At 40.1% G+C, this 17,497-nt stretch overlaps 1 protein-coding gene across 1 annotated transcript in view; it reads right to left on the bottom strand.

Annotated features, from left to right (window-relative positions):
• The window catches only part of eya1 (EYA transcriptional coactivator and phosphatase 1), a 198,080-nt gene that overhangs the window by 67,132 nt on the left and 113,451 nt on the right, over nt 1–17,497 (bottom strand). The window contains exon 10 of the mRNA XM_048595676.1: nt 16,985–17,068. Coding sequence (XP_048451633.1) covers nt 16,985–17,068 — 84 coding nt within the window. The remainder of the gene's footprint in view (nt 1–16,984; nt 17,069–17,497) is intronic.

Raw genomic sequence — 17,497 nt, 5'->3', positions numbered from 1 at the left:
CCATAGTGTTCAGGGATGTGTAGGTTAGGTGCATTTACCATGGGAAATACAGGGATAAGGTAGGGTAGGGGGATGAGTCTTGATGGGATGTTCTTCTGAGGGTCAGTATGGACTCGTTAGGCCAAATGGCCTGTTTCCACACTCTGGGGATTCTATGGATTTTATGGATAGTAGGGCACTTAGAAAATCTTCATGCAATCAGGCAGAGTCAGCTTGGTTTTGTGAGAAGGAAATCATGTTTGACTAAACAAAGGAAGAATTTTGAGGAAGTAACAAGCAAGGTAGACAAAGGAGGACCGCTGAACTTAAGATTTCCAGAAGGCATTTGACAAAGGACAACATCAAAGGATATGGCAAAAAAATAATATGTCATGGTTTGGGGGATAGCATGGATGAAGGATTGGTTGTGTAATAGGAAACACTAATTAGTCATTTTTAAATTGCCAGCATGTGGTGAGTGGTGTGCTGCAGGGACAGTGTTGGGCCCTCTGAAGTTAGAATTTATCGCAATGACTTGAATTAATGGACCAAATGTATGAATGCTAAAGTTGCTGATGATAGGTCAGAAAGTAAGTTGCGAAGAGGACACAACGAATATACATATCAAAAAACCAAACAATTTGCAGATGCTGTAAGTCAGAAACAAAAGCAGAAATTGCTGGAAAAGCTTAGCAAGTTTGGCAGCATCTGTGGACAGAAATCAAAGTTAACCTTTCAGGTTGGGTGACCCTTCCTCAGAACTGATGGTAGCTAGGAAAATGTTGGGTTTTATGCAGAACATTGGGTGGGGGGGAGGGGGTAAGGAGTAAATGATACAGCCCAAAGAGAGAGAAGAACAGTTGGACAGACAAAAGAGTGGATAATGATCAGCCTGGGAGAATGGATAGCTACTAATGGGGCCTATTAGTGACTACTAGCATCCACATCCAGAGGATCATGAGCCACCATTTCCACCACCTCCAACAGGATGCCACCACCAGGCACATATTCCTGGCACGGGAATCACACAAATTGAATACTCAGTAAAGGGAGTGATCAGGAAGATAGGTGGAATGTTATTGGTTATTGCACGGGGTAAATGTTTTTCAACAATTATATGGAGCTTTGATAAGGCCATATTTGGAGTACTGTGCATAGTTTTGGACAGGCTGAGCCTATGTCCATTAGAGTTTAGAAAATAAGAGCTGATCTTATTGAAAGCTGCAGGCAAGTCCCTGCCACAAACCCTGTTCCCTAACCACCAGCACCATCCCTTGCCTTGATTGTTTTGTGACGAATGGAGTGGAATGTTGTGTGAGGCTGAACCAAGCTGGTGGTGACCTTGGAGTCCTGTCTGACCTCGAGCTGAGCTTTTCGATGTTAAATCCTGCCAGTCGGTAAGACTGCCTTTGTCATGTTGCTGAGTCTTTCACTACCTACGCTCACCTGCTGAATCACAAATCCAGGTTTCTCAAGACTGCCCATTCAGTTGCTTTCCTGGTTGAACTTCCGGCTCCCAGCCTCCTTTTGTCAAATTTTGCTGGATCCATTCTAATTCACACCAGATGTCGTTCACCCATCACTATCTGCTTATGGACCTATGCTGGCTCCTGGCCTGCCAATGGTTAAAATTCTGATTTTTCTTTACAAATCCGTCCCTGCTGTCCCACATCACTCTGTCTTTAGCCTTTAGCCATAATACCTACACCTCCCCCAAGCCCCGAAAAAGAAACATACCCTGTGCTGTTCCAATAATTTTGACTTCTTGTGTGCTCCTGAAATTCATCAGGCCTCCATGAGCACCTCTCTCTGCCTTCTGTGGTTAATGCCCTGAGCTCTGACAATCCACCTCGAAACCTCACCACAGCCTCTCTCTTCACCTCCTTTTGAGACCATCTATAAAATACGCCCAGTAACTGTCACCTGCCTGAACATCTCCTTGCGTAGTTCAGCATTAAATTCTGTTTTATTGTGACCTGTAGGATATTTTACCACATAAAACATGCTTTAAAGGCGCACTGTCATGGGGATTTAGTTATTATTGGGTAATGGAGAGGAGAGACAATGGCAGTCTTGTGAACGAGCCCATAACTTGAGCAGAGTTTGTGCAGAAGTGAAAGTAGAATTAATGTTGTTGATAAAATGCTGATTTAAAACAATTCCTCAGGCCCTAGTCTTTTGTGTATACGTTCATGCGGTGTATGTTTTAAGATTGTTTTAATGGGCACTCCTTGATTTCTAAAGATTTCCTGTATGCTGTGAGATTTACTCTGAGCCAGTTTGGAATTGTAATTCTGTAACTCCACGTTACTTTAGGTGGAGCAATGCCTTTTGATGTGTAGTAAACTCGCAAAAACGTTTTGTTGTTGGAAGGGACTAATGGGGAAAGTAAATTTATTTGGTACCCACAAATGTTTCATTATGTAACAGTAAATGTAGGGATTGGTTTAAGAAAATGTTATTGAAGGTATGTAGTACTCAGCAGTTTTGAAATGGGAAAGAGGAGAGGGATTGAGCTGATAGAGAAGGGAGAAGTATTTGAAAATATTAAATGTATAAAAAGATTTCAGTATGAGGATCAAGTAGAGGTCTGTAATCAAATCAATTAAATATGACGAGGGAAAGGCAGAGGTATTAGGGTCAGTCTAGAGAAAAGAAATGGGAAGAGATTTATTTAACAATAAAGGTTAATATTGCAATAAAATCTATGCGCATAAACTGTGGGACTTGGAAGCAATTATTTTACAGAGGATTTAGATTTATAACATTAATAGAAATTTAGTTGCAAACTGGACATTAGCAGGGGAACATCATGCATGTGCAATATATTTAGGAGGGGTGGAAAAGAAATGCAATTTAGAAAACAAAGAAAGAAATTATGGTGATGTGGCAGCGTTACTGCCCACAAGATGCACTGCAGAAATTCATCAAAAATCCTCAGACAGCACCTTCCAAACCTACAACCGCTGCCATCACAAAGGACAAAGGAAGTAGATATATGGGAACATGACACCAAATTCCCCTCCAAGCTACTCATCATCCTGACTTAGAAATATTTCTCCGTTCCTTCACTGTTGCTGAATCAAAATCCTAGAATTCCCTCCTTAATTGTATCACGCAAGGGTCTACCTACAGCATGTGGGCTGCAGCGGTTCAAGAAGGCAGCTCTTCACCACCTTCTCAAGGGCAACTAAGGATGGGCAATAAATGCTGGCCCAGCCAGTGACATTTACATCCCAGGAGTAAATCAAATGAAAAAGATCCTGAGGACACTTGATCAGGTGGTTGCTAAAAGGATGCCTTGACTTGTGGGAGAGACTAGAACTAGAGGTCAAAGTTTTAAAAGAAAGAGTCTTTCATCTAGGATGGAAGAAAGAAAGACATTTGTCTCTCAGAGGGTCATGAGCCATTGAAACTCCCTTGTCTAAACAGTGGTTGCAGTAGGGTCGCTTTTAAGGGCAGAGGTCAATAGATTCTTGACTAACGCGTGAGACATTGGTTGTTGGGATAGGTTGGATCGTGGCGTAGGGAACACAATCGTATCAGCCATGAACGTACTTAATGGGAGAGCAGGCTAGAGGGGTCAAGTGGCTTACTGTTCTTAACTTGTAATATTCTAATGTTACGTTTCCTCTCCTTTAACTTCACCCTTCATCCATGCTCATGTATTACCCCAAATCCCATAAACCCTTATGTTGCAACCTTTTGTGTTGCACTTATTGAATGCCTTTCAACAATCCAAATATGCCCACATTCACCTATTTGATCTTCTCTGGTCATTACAATTTTAAGAATCTAGAATAGATTTGTCAAAAACAGATTTCCTTCAACAAAACAACACTGAATAGGCCTAATCTTCTCACGTATTCTCTAAGGACCCTCTAACACACCTGTAAGGATGAATTTCAGCATTTTCCTTGTTGTCATGCTAATTGGCCTGGATTTCCCTGTTTTCACCCTCAATCCTGTTGTGAAGACTATGTTTACATTTGCTGTCTTCCAAATAACTGGGGCCATTCTACAATTAAAAGGACTTGGAAAATCACTCCCAGTGCATCCATTATCTCTGCAGCTTTTGTTTTCAAACCAGAGTCTATAAGGCACCATGTCCAGGCTATGTAAAGGCTTTGTCTTTTTTAAAAATTTCTCCTGTCTTGTTTCTTTATTAACATTAAAATTCCTCAAACTCTTGAGACGATTGGTTCCCTATTACATCTGATATTTTTCTGTTTTCTCCTGTGATGACAAACAGAAAGTATTTGCATAACATCTCACTATTTCCTGTTATAATTTCTCCTGATTCAGCATCTCAAGGGCCCACAGTTACTTTTGTAACTCTCTCTCCTTCATAAATATTGCAGGAGCTCTTACTATCTGTTTATATCTTTCTTGTTAGTTTACTCTCGCTCTCCTTCATCCCTCTTTATCAAGTTTTTGGTCATTATTTGCTGTTTTCTTCCAATTCTCAGGTTTATCACTCAGGTTGTTCTTCCTCTTATTATTGAAAGAAAAGGTGTGCAGATTCACAAGGCATTGCTCCAACATGCCTGCTTTCCTTCCTCTGCACTGGCTGACCAAATATAAGGAATGCAGAGCTAAAATGGAGGCAAAAGTTAAACAACATGCCCTTCAAGCATTGCCAGAGAAGCTGCAAATTCTGACATTTAAGTAAAAATATGATAAATGATTGTTTCCATGCTGCAAAATGTACAGACAGCCTGCGAGTATGTTATGCAATGTCAAAGCCTATTAGTCAGGATCACTTTATGCTTCCTGTACTGCTTCATTACACTTGTTTTCCATCAGAAATGGAATGTCATCTTCCTGTCCAGTAAAACTGGAGAATCCCTGTGGAGGCTCTCTTTACAGGATTACCATTTGGAATTTTTTTTTATTCATTCATGGGATGAGGGTGTCACTGGTTAAGCCAGAATTTATTGCCCATCCCTAATTGCCCAGAGGGGAGTTGAAAGTCAACTACATTGCTGTTGGTCTGGAGTCACATGTAGAACAGGATGACAGTTTCCTTTCCTGAAAGATATTAGTGAACCAAGTGGGTCCTTCAAACAATTGATGATTGAAAACCTTTTTTTGAATTCGCATTCCACCATCTGCCATGGCAGAATTTGAACCCAGGTCCCCAGAACATTACCTGGGTCTCTGGACAAATAGCCTAGTGATACCACAAGGCCATTGCCTCCTCAAGGAATCCAAGATGGAGAGCGTTGCATATAGGTGGAACGAGGCCCCTGATCACAAGGAGAGCTAACCATTTCTTGGACCTGATATAAAGGGCCTCCCTGGATACATTTCCTGCTCTGATGGAAGAAGGTAATGGGGTAGTGGTATTATCACTGGACTGTTAATCCAGAGGCTCAGGTAATGTTCTGGAAATGTGGGTTTGAATCCTGCCATGGCAGATGGTAGAAAGTGAATTTGAAAAAAAGTTCTGGAATTGACATTCTGATGATGACCATGAGTCCATTGTCAATTGTCAGGAAAAACCCATCTGGTTCACTAATATCCTTTAGGGAAGGAAGCTGCCATCCTTATCTGGTCTGGCCTACATGTGACTCCAGACCCACAGCAATGTGGCAGACTCTCAACTGCCCTCTGGGCAATTAGGGATGGACAATAAATGCTGCCTGGCCAGCAACACCCTCATCCCGTGAATGAATAATCCAAAAAAAAAAATCCAAAATGGTTGCTCAAATAGACACTCAGACCCTTCCACTGTTCAATATGATCATGGCTGATCTGTTTGTGTTCAAAAGTCCATTTTCCCACCCACACCTGATAATCCTCGATTCCCCTTCCTATCAAGAAATTAACTACATCTGCCTTAAAACTATTCAAGTAATCCTGCCTTTCAAACCTTCTGAGGCCGAGGTCCAAAATCACAAAATCCCTCTGAAAGAAAATACTTCTCCTCATTCTGAGAGTGACCTGTAATTTTAGAGTTACATCCCCCAGTTCTGGACTCACCCACTGTAGGAAACATCTTTCCATGTTCAATTTGTCAAGGAACATCAGGATCTAATACACTTCAATCAAGGCATCAATTTAATAAACCTTCCTCTGAACTGCCTTCAATGCAGTTATACCCTTACTTAATAAGGAAAACCACGAGACCAAAACCACACACAGAATTTGAGATGTGGCCTCACCCATGCATTGTATAGCTGAAGCACATTACAACATGCTTACTTTCAGGCTCTGCTGATCTCATACAAATGGATAGCATCCCATCAGCCTTCCTGATTACATGCTGCACCTGAATACTAACGTTTTGTGACTCACAAACCAGAATACCTAAATTCCCTTGCAGTCATTCTCCTTTTAAGCAATATTCTGATTTGTTAATTTTCCTGCCAAGATGAACAACTTCACATTTTCCCACATTTATACTCCATCTGTCAGATTTTTGCAGTCACTGAACCTACCTATATCTGTCAGAAATTTATTTATGTCTTCTTTGCAACCTAGACTTCTATCTAGCTATCTTGGAATCATCTGTGAATTTATCTACCATGTCTTTGCTCATCTCATCTAACCATTGATGTAAATTGTACAAAGTTGAGGTCCCAGCACAGACCCCTGCAAGACTCAACTCATTGTATCCTGCCTATTAGACAAAGCCTTACTTATGCCTACTCTCCGTATTTTTGCCTGCCAGCCAATTTTCTATCCAGGCTAATGTGATTCTACACCATGAACTTATATTTTCTGCAATAACCTTTGATATGGCATCTTATCAAATGCCTTCTGGAGATCCTACTACACTATATGTCAACAGTTTACCCTTTATCCATTGTTTGTATTACTACTCCAAAGAAATTGGTTAAACATGATTTCTCTTTGATGCTGATTCTTCCCGCTTTAATCTAATTGATGAATGATTCTAATATCTTCCCTGTTATAGACATCAAGCTAACTGGCCTCTTGTTTCCTGCTTTCTTCCTCGCTCCCTTCTTGAATGGACAGGTTATGTTTGCTAGTTCCAGTCCGATGAAACCTTTCCTGAATAGGGAATTTTGGAATATAAACACCAAGGCAATGACTTCATCATCTGCAACCTCTTTTAACATCTCACGATAAAGTCCACCTTGCCACGTTAGCCACAGCTCCATTAGTTTGTTGAGTACCACTTCCTTTGTGGTTGTAACTTCACTAAATTCCTCTCTTCCCTGTGATGTTTTTCGTATCTTCCACAGTGAAGACAGAAGTAAAACATTTTGTTCATTTTATATGCCATTTCCTCATTATTTATTATTAAATCCTGTCTAGAGGACCAACACTCACTTTATTTATTGTATTATAAACATTTGCAGAAACTCATTCTATCCATTTTTACATTTCTAGCTAACTTTCTCTCACATCCTAATTTCTTCCTCCTGATTAAACTTTTAGTCATTCTCTGTCATTCTTTACCTTCCGATCATTTATCTGGCCTGCCACACATCTTTGCACAGTTATATGCTTTTCCCTTAAGTCTGATGCTTCCCTGACTCTCTTTGGTTAACCACAGATACTGGGTTTTCCCTTTTAAAATTTTTCTTTATAGCAGGGATATACTTACTGAATATTCTGAAATTTCTCTTTAAATGTCTGCCACTGTGTCTATATTGATCAATTCCATAACCAAGTTGAAGCCTTTCACTGTATTTTACTGTATTATTCACTATTATACAGAAGCGACAATAAATTATCATTCATTCAGTTCACGTAAGTTCACATTTAGTTCACATTGTTGCCTCTTTTAGGTTTAAAATACTAATCTTAGAAACTGGATATAAAATGTAATCATATTGAGGTTGTTTCTACCTAGGGGTGCCTTAACTTTGAGGTAATTAAATAATTCTGTTAAATTACACAATACCAAGTCTGATACAACCTGCCCTGGTCAGTTCCAGAATGTGCTACGAAATTATTTCAAAAGCGTTCTATGACTACTAATGGCAATCTGATTTTTCTAGTTTATATATAGGTTAAAGTCAGCATGATTATTGCTGCCTCTTTATCACAAGCACACAATATTTCTTTTTATCTTTGTGATTACATTTTGGTTACTATTTGAGGGCCTGTAGACCACTCCCACTAAGTGGCTTCTTTCCCCTACTATTCTGCATCTCCACCTAAACTGATTCTACCTCTTGATCTCCTGAATCATAATAATCTCTAACTACAGCACAATGCCATCCTTGACTAACAGTGCTACGCTTCTACCTTTAGCTAGCTTCCTACTTTTCTTGAATGTCATATACCCCTCAGTGTTCAGGACCCAAACATTGTCACCTGAAGCCACGTCTCTGTAATGGCTATCAGATTGTGTCTACTTACTTCAACATGCACTATCAATTAATTTACTTCGTTATGACTGCTTCATGCATTCAGACACAGTTTTGTATTTTTGTCGTCTTTGTAACATCTAGACTTGATGATATATTCCAATTTTTTTCCCTCTTACAATTCCTGCTTTTCTCTGACCCTTACTTCCCATATTATTGTTTCTTCTCTTAGCATGTCCCTAATCTTTGATATTCCACAACCTTCCATATTTGATCCCTCATCTCCACTATTTAGTTTAAAACCCTCTCAGCTTCCCAAGCATTGTGTAGGAACACTAGTCCCAGCACAGTTCAAGCGTAGATTGTGCCGATGGTACAGCTCCCACTTTCTGCAATATTGGTACCTGTGGCCCACAACCAGAACCTACTTCTCCCAAACAAGCCTTTTGGTCAATTATTCATCTCTCTAATTTTATGTACTTTATGCCAACTTGCACATAGCTCAGGTAATCAGAGTTCCTAACCTTTGAGACTCTGATTTTCAGTACAGTGCCTTGTTCAGCATACTCTCTATACAGAACTTCTTTTCTGGTTTTACTTAAATCACTGATACCTACATGCATCATACTGACTGGATCTTCCCCATCCCACTGCAAGTTTCTTTTGAGCCCTGAGCATAAGACCCGGACTCATTTAGTGGTCATTTCTCACCACTCGCCTCCCATTGCGCCCATTCACTCACCATGCTTACTGAAGCCCCATGCCAACTTAATGTCAACTCATGTCCTCCATCAATGCCCCCCCCAATTCTAACTGATATCCCTGTATACTCATTCACTCAGTACAGTGAACCAATACAGCCTATAATAAAATTGATATGTGTGGAACTACTTAGAAAAAAATCCCCATCCAAAATTCTTGCCAAAATTAAAGGCATTCCTACAAACTTTTTAACGTTCCAATCAAACAGATCATTATCAGTTCATCATTGGGTGCTAATTTTCTAAACCTATCACACATATTCCCAGTGTCAAAAGTTTAAAGTGAAATACCTGAACACATGATTGGATAAAGTATCTTGAAAACAAAACTGGATCTATCTCTGATTCTGGGAACACTATTTCCAATATTTTATCAATCTGGGCTCAGCAATTAGTAAAGCTGTAGGTTTCCAGCTGCTGATGCTCATTCTACATTACAATTAATTTATGTTGGAATTGTGTAATCAGCATCCTACAAGGCTACATCAATAAATTAATATGCATAGTTGCCAACCATGTGAATGGCCTATAGGGTGAATACGTCTTAAAATTACAAACAATTTTTGACCAGCACTAACATATATGTCCAGCCTGCTGAAAATGTCTCCAGCTGGAGACGGACTCTGCATTCTACACGAACAAAACTTGAAAGTCCTTTTGGTTTTGCTGCCTTTCTGCTTTCTTCAATTTCACAGCACCATGGCAGTAGTGGCCTGGTTTTCTTGCCTAAAGCCATGCAGGATAGTTCGATACAATCCATCGCAATGGGATTGACCATCGGACTTACAGAGCAAGAACACAGCAACCTCATTATGCCTCAAGTCACAAACCCTCCACGGTTGTCGTGAAATCTTCAGGAAGTGCTGAGGCAGGACATTATCCAGATCTGCAAACCTGATCCAGGAAAAGGAGGCACAGAAGGTCAGATTTTTGTTCCAGTTTATCAGGGTGCCCAGGGAGATGGGCTGGGTGACTCCAAAAGTAGAGGTGAAGCAGTTATATGAGGGGATGGGCTGTACAGAAGGCTTGCCAAATGGCTGGAATAACAAGAGTAGGCACCAGAGTTGACTCAGCCACTTAGTTTGTCTCTAGCATTATCTTATTTTTGATTATTTGTATTTATCTCTCTGCCTTAATTAATCGGTTCATGGGTCATCTCTTCACTTGTTATTCACCTATTGACACTTTACTCACGTTATTTTCCACATTTGATCACCTGCACGGATGTGTTATTCAGCCTGCTGAGACTCCACTCACACTATTTGTATTTAACTGTTGACACCCTTAATGGCCTGGAATTATCTTGCTATTATCTCTCCACCTATATATTTTGTGCATGTGTGCTTCCTTCCACTTCACCTGACGAAGCAGCAGCACTACAAAAGCTTGTGATTTTAAATAAACCTGTTGGACTATAATCTGGTGTCATGTGTCTTCTGACTTTGGAGATATAATTGCCATTGCTTCACTGTTACTGGATCAAAAGCCTGGAACTCCCTCCCTAACAACACAGCACTGTCCATACACCTCAACGAATGTAGGAGTTCAAAAAGCAGCTCACCACCACCTTCTCAAGGAAATTAAGAATAGGCAATAATTTGCTAGTCTCACAAGAAATGCCACATCCCATGAACAAATAAAAATAAGCTTTTGGGGGTGAGGATAAACGGCCAAGATCGTGATTTACATTGTCACTGATGACATAGGTATGTAGATGGATGAGATCCCAAAAGCAGTTATTTTGGGAGTCGGGAAAGAAATGAAAAATAAGGAGGTCTACAGCAATAACATTCAGATAACTCACAGTAACAAGTACTAGTAAGTGTAAAAATAGAAGGATTGAGGGATTGAATATGTTGCTGAAGAATTGGAATAGGAGGGAAGGCATTGGCTTTTTGAGATATTGAGGCTAGTTCTTGGTCAGGTGAGACCTGAAAAAGCCGAATGGGTTACATCTGAACAGGACTTGGACTGATAGCCTCAAAAAGAAAATTGTTAACGTGTTTTTCAGGGAAATGGGAATCTGAAAGGTAGCTCAAATCGGAAGGAAAGTAAAATGGTAACAGGAAGTAGGAAAGTGCTAAATTAAGTTAGAAGGCGGGCAAAATAAAAGTATGCATGACCTAAGGGTAGAATGTGAATCAATGTCAAAAAGACAAAGTTGAGAGCACTCCGTCTGAATGCATGCAACATTTGCAACAAAATAGATGATTTATAGGCATAGGTAAATGTAAAAAGCTATGATCTAAATGCCAATATGGAAACATAGTTGCAGGTTGACCAAGGCTGGGAACTAAATATTCAAGGATATTTATCATTTATGAAGAACAGATAAAATAGGAAAGGTCGTACTGCGCTGATAGTAAGGAAAGGGTTTAGTACATTAGTACAGGCAGATTTCAGACTAGATGAAGAAAATGTGAGAGATAGTAGGAACTTTCTGATGAAGGGTCTAGGCCCGAAACATCAGCCTTCCTGCTCCCATGATGCTGCTTGGCCTGCTGTGTTCATCCAGCTCTACACCTTGTTATCTCTGAAGAAAATGTGAAATCAGTAGCGGTGGAGCTAGGAAAAAATAAGGACAGCCAACATTGATAAGAGTCATTGACAGACCAGCAAATATTAATGGTGGTGTGGGTATGATATTGATGATGAGATCAATTAGGAGAGAAGTATGTGATATGAGAGATACAATATGCATCGGAGACTTCAACATGCACTGAGATTGGGTAACCCTAGTGAGCACAAATGCTGTGGAGGATGAGCTTCTGGATTGCTTTAGGGATGGTCTCCTAGGGTAATACATTGAGGAACTGGCTGCAGAACAGGTTATTTTAGGTCGATTCTGACGTAATGAAAGAAAGATTAATTGATCATCCTGTCTAAATGAACTTCAGAGATGAGTGACTATTATATGACAGGATTTTATATTATGTTTTAAAGTGAGGTTTAAATCTGGAACAAGGGTGTTAAATTAAAATAAAAGAGGAAGTTATGAAGGTATGAGGGGCAAATAGGCTGAATGGAATTGGAAAAAAAATACTTTAAAAGAGATGTATGATGGTACATAGACAATGCATAATCTTTAAAGAATTAGTACATAGTTTACAGGTTTTCCTTCAGGCTCAAAAAAAAACCCAAAATGCCAATCAAACTTAGTTAACAAGGAAGTTAAGGATTTTATAAGACTAAAAGATAAATAAAACACAACAACATTGCCAGAAATAGTGTTAAAACCGAAGATTGCGAAGAATCAGGAAAGATCAAAGCAGGACCAAGAAAATAATAAAGAAAAAGAATAGAATATGAATGCAAACTAACATAAAATACCACAATGTATTGCCAAAGCTTCTGTAAGTACATAAACAGGAAACAGTGGACTGAGACAAATGTGCATCCATTACAATAAGATAGGAGAATTTATAACGGGGAATAGAGAAGCACATTGAGTACTTTGTGTCTGTTTTCACTGAGGAAAAACCAAGTAATCGCCAGGAATTAGAGATCCATGTAATTAGGGAGAATAGGCAACTGTGGGTTATTAGTATTAGAATGAAGGTTGTTTTGGAGAAATTAGCGGGACTGAAGGTTGATAAATCCCAAAGGAACTGATATTCCAAAGCCCAGAATGTTCAAAGAGGTGGCTTTGGAGATGATTGATATATTTATGATCATTTTCAATAATTCTATATATTCTAAAATTATTTCTGCATATTGGAAGGTAATAAATGTCATTCCACCATTTAAAAAAGGGCAGGAGAAGAAAACATCAGGAACCCCAAATCTATTAGCCTGACATCAGTAAGAAGTAAAATGCTTGAATCTATTATAATGATATGCTAAATGGACACTTGGACAATAATAATCTGATTGGACCTAGTCAGCATGGATTAATGAAAGCAAAATTGTATTCGACAAACCTGTTGTGAGGTTTTGGCACTAGCAGGATTGATAAAAGGAAGTAATATATTTGGATTTTCAGAAGTTTTTTGATAAAGAACGATGGTTAGCAAAATTAAAGCACATGGGTAATATAGTGGCATGGATTAAGGATTAGCTAATGGACTAATGTTGAGGCTTAGCAAAAGGTTAAGGAATATAAAATACAAAAGTTCTACAGTAAAGGTGAACTTATTTGGTATTGAGTATTAACCTATTTGAGATTGACTTGTGCTGCTGGATAACCCATTGTCTGTGGGTAAGCTTGTGGTAAAAGTCGGAACAGAACAGAAATATGCCTTGACAATAAATACAACTTGCAGAGCCTCTTCATCTCTGACTCTTCACTGTAAAAATTATCTTAACCTTCAGCCTCTTCCTCGACAATCACTTGAGATGGATAACACTGCTATTTTATATCATAACAATGACGTCTCCACGGGTTATGTGAGATTCTGGTTAGTGAAGCACTCCAGTTGGTCGGGTGCCAGACACCAACTCATTTTGCTGCACTTGCTTTAGATTTGGTGATGACAAGACATTAAGGACATCATAGAGAGTTGGAATTCCATGTAAAATAGCAGAAGCAAGTCACTTTGTCAGCACTTTTCTTTACTCAGGCATAGGATATGGGTGTTGCTAGCTCAGCCAGCAATTACTGGCCATCCTTAATTACCCTGGAGAAGATGATGGTGAGCTGCTATCTTGAACTGCTGTAGCAAACTATGGTTAGATACACCCGCTGTGCTGTTAAAGTGGGAATTCCATGATTTTGACCCAGTGGCAGTGAAGGAACGACAATACTGTTCCAAGTCAGGATGGTGAGTGGCTTGGAGAGGAACTTGAAGGTTGTATCTGCTGCCTTTGTTCTTCCAGGTGCAGATCATGGGTTTGGAAAGTGCGTTGGAGGAGTCTTGATGAGATAGATGCATCTTGTAGATGGTACACACATGAACGATTTATTTATTGTCATTTGCATTTTACAGTGAATAATACAACAAGATACCGTGAAAAGCTTCAACAGTAGCCACAGTCTGGCACCATTTGAATAGTTTAAGAATAAAAAGTTAAAAGACATAGCTGAAAGAGAGTCCTGAGCTGGTTCACCAACGACACCTGCACTGGACCCACCAACACAGCAGTCGCCATCCTTTAGATAGCATCTCTTTACCGCTGGGCCCACCTCACCAGTGCCAATGCTGACTCATATGCTGAACACACGCTCGCCCTGCAACCTGACGTCCCTGGCTCTGCCGCAGCCTCGCCAATGCCAGGAGTCGCTGCTCTAGGCCTACTGCAATGGCGGGGGTCCCTGGCCCCGCTGACAGTTGAGGCTGCCATCTCACCGGGAGTCCCACTCCAGGCGCTCTCCTCCGTGATGTTGCCTTGCCGGGGCCACCATCTTGAAAAGTCTGCTGCCACTGCCTCCAGTCGCCATGAGAAGCCGCATCCGCCACCACCTCAGACCACCAGGAGGCGCCGCCATTCCACGCATGGCCCGCTCTAGCTGCCATGCCGATTTCACCGACTAACTCACTGCAAGAGACTTCAAAGGAAAGAATAATGAAAGGGAAAAAAATGAAAGAATAACTAAGTAAAAAGAAAGATAAAGAAACAAAGCATGCGGGAGCGGATGAGCCCTGGACAAGGGCCTGCACACAGCTCTGTTACTCTGCCACCATCTTGATTTCCACACTGCTGTCTGTGTGTGAGAGTATGTGGTGAAGAGAATGAATTGCTTAAGGTGGTGGATTATATCCCAATCAAGAAGGCTGCTTTCTCCTGGACAATGTCAAGCGTCTTGAATATCATTGGTGCTGTGTTGATCTAGGCAAGTGTAGAATATTATATCACACTCTTGGCTTGTGCCTTGTTGATAGTGGACAGATACAGCAGTCAAGAGTTGAATTATCACTGCAGGATTCTCATCTTCTGACTTACTTTGTTGTCAAGGTCAATGGTAACCTCCAGGATGTTGGTAGTGGGGGATTCAGTGATGATAGCGCCATTGAACATCGAAGGCCAATGGTTGGAATCTTTCTTGCTTGAGATGATCATCGCTTGGCACTTGTAGTACAATTTTCCAGTGCCATTGTCAATCTAAGTCTCAATGTTGTTCAGGTTTTCCTATATATAAACATGAGCTGCTTCAAGGCTCATCATGAATAGTGCTGAACATTGTGTAGTCATCAGCAAACAGCCCTGCGTCTGAGCTAATGTGGAAAGGTCATTGATAAAGGAACTGACAATGGTTAGGCCTAGGACACTACCCTGAGGAACTTCCTGCAGAGTAGCACTGCAGCTGAAATGATTGACCTTCCAGCAACCATTCCCATCTTCCTTTGTGCCTTGTATGACTCCAACCAGTGGAAAGATTTCTCCCTGATTCTCATTGATACCAGTTTTGCTACAGCTCTTTGATACCTAAGCAAAGCATGCAACAGCAATGAAACACTTCAAAAAAGGCATAACTGATATACCAAATTGCAAATTTGCAAGTTGAACCTCAAAATACTGGCCTAGCAAGTCATTCAGTTCAACAGCATTTGTGGATGGACAAATACTGTTTCAACCAGCAAAGCCCATATCTCATGAACAAGGTAAAAAAAAATACACAGTCAATTACTCAGCTCTACCTGGTCTCTTGCAGTTGTTGATATGTAGCTCCAGCTTACTTTCTTGTGATCTCAGTCAATAAGGGATTTGGTGATGGTGGTGCCTTAGAAGATCATTGGCAGAGTTTTTGCTTGTTCAAGCTTGTTCAAAAGCTCGTACTTACTTGGATTGAATATCGTTTCTTAGCCAAAGCCAGGTTGTCATTCAGGTTCTCCTGTAGTTTGGGATGGGTTGTTTCACTACTACAGCAGCTGTGAATAGTCTGAACATTTTGTATTTGTCAGCATGCAGTCCCCATCATAATTATGATAGGGCAAAGACCATTAAAGGAGTAACTGAAGATGGGTGGGCCAAAATGCTTTCTTTGGGACTCTCACAATGATGTCTCGATGTGGTGTTAGCTAACCACAAAAAAAAAATCACAGCCATCTTCCTTTGTGTCAGGGATGACAAAATAGACATATGACTGCTCTCAACACTCAGGCACCCAGTTATTATGTCTATATCTAGATAAAGGCTATGAGGAGGTCTGGAATCAAACAGTTCTACTATGATGGAATTTGGTCATTGGTGAACAGGTTACTCATGAGTTGGTGTTGCTTGAATATGTTTTGGTGTCTTATTCCATTGGTTTATTAATTGTGTTTATCTCTGGCACTGAAGGTAGATGGAGGTAATGCTTTCACTCCTACCTGTTACTCTGTTTGCCTGTAAACATTATGTTGCAAAAACAGATGGCTGGGTCTCCCAACAAAACTTGGTATACAGGATGCAGCCCAAAGAAGATACAGATCCAATTCCTAGATTCTTCTGTGGGATCTGTCAACATGGGGAGGTAGAGTGCATTGCCACTTTTAAAAAGAATATTGTTGATTGTTTTAGAAAGTCTGGATAGCTTCAGCTGTCGTAGTGGAATTTGTTAAAACGTGAGCAGATTATTCTGAGCAGGTTGTTCAATGCACATTGGTCTAATTGTATGGAACAAAGCCATAGAGTTGTTAGAGGTGACAGTGAGGGAGCATTTTAGTAAGAGGAACCACAACACATCACGGTTTAAGTCTGTTCTGGAAAAAGAAAGAGGTGGTCTGCAAAACAGGTTTTGGATTGAGGGAAGGTACACATAAAATAAGGAAAGATCCAGCTAAAGTAGACTGGGAGCAGCTACTTCCAGATTATCCACAAGTCCTCACACATATCTCACATCACATCATCAAAGTTAAAAAGCATCCTTTTTTCAGCAAGGACAATTAAATGTCTATAGCTAATGTCCTTTGGTACCCTGAAAAGGGGCCTCTGAAATGGCTCAGCAATTCTCTCAGGTCAAGGGCAATTAGGGATGGGCAATGAATGCTGATTTTGTCAGCCATGCTCACATCCCATGAAAGAATTAAAAAAACTTACCCTTCCATATCTATTCGCATAGGACCCTGTGAGCAAGGAGTGAAAAACAATGATTGTTTCATCCAAGTCCCATATGAACACTCGCTGTGGAGAGACAGAAAGATCAATGTTGTCCTCTGTACACTGAAAAATGATAACTCAATCAATAACTGTGAAACTACAGGGAATTGTAGTTAAGTGCTACTGTGTCGTGACCCAGCATTCTACATTACTTACTAAAGGACTTTAAAAGTTGTACACCAAGGCCAGCAAAATCTATTGCTAAGTCACTCATCAAATGAAATAATGGTTATAGGTGACAGTTTATTAATGCTTGATGGTTACTAGCTCAGACTGTTTTAACTAATTCAAACATTTAACAGATCATCTGTCAAGAGAATTAACATTAAAATAAAAATACTCAATTAACTGTTACCAAAAAAGAAAGTCACAAAAAGATTTTAAGCTATTTAACACATTCATTTTTCATGCATGTAACCTTCATTATTATGTTAGCGAATGTAGCCTTTATTG

Source organism: Rhincodon typus, chromosome 4, assembly GCF_021869965.1.
Source record: "Rhincodon typus isolate 14 chromosome 4, sRhiTyp1.1, whole genome shotgun sequence".
Lineage (NCBI taxonomy): Eukaryota > Metazoa > Chordata > Chondrichthyes > Orectolobiformes > Rhincodontidae > Rhincodon > Rhincodon typus.
Note: the sequence above shows the minus strand (reverse complement) of the source record. Positions and strands in the feature narration are given on the sequence as shown.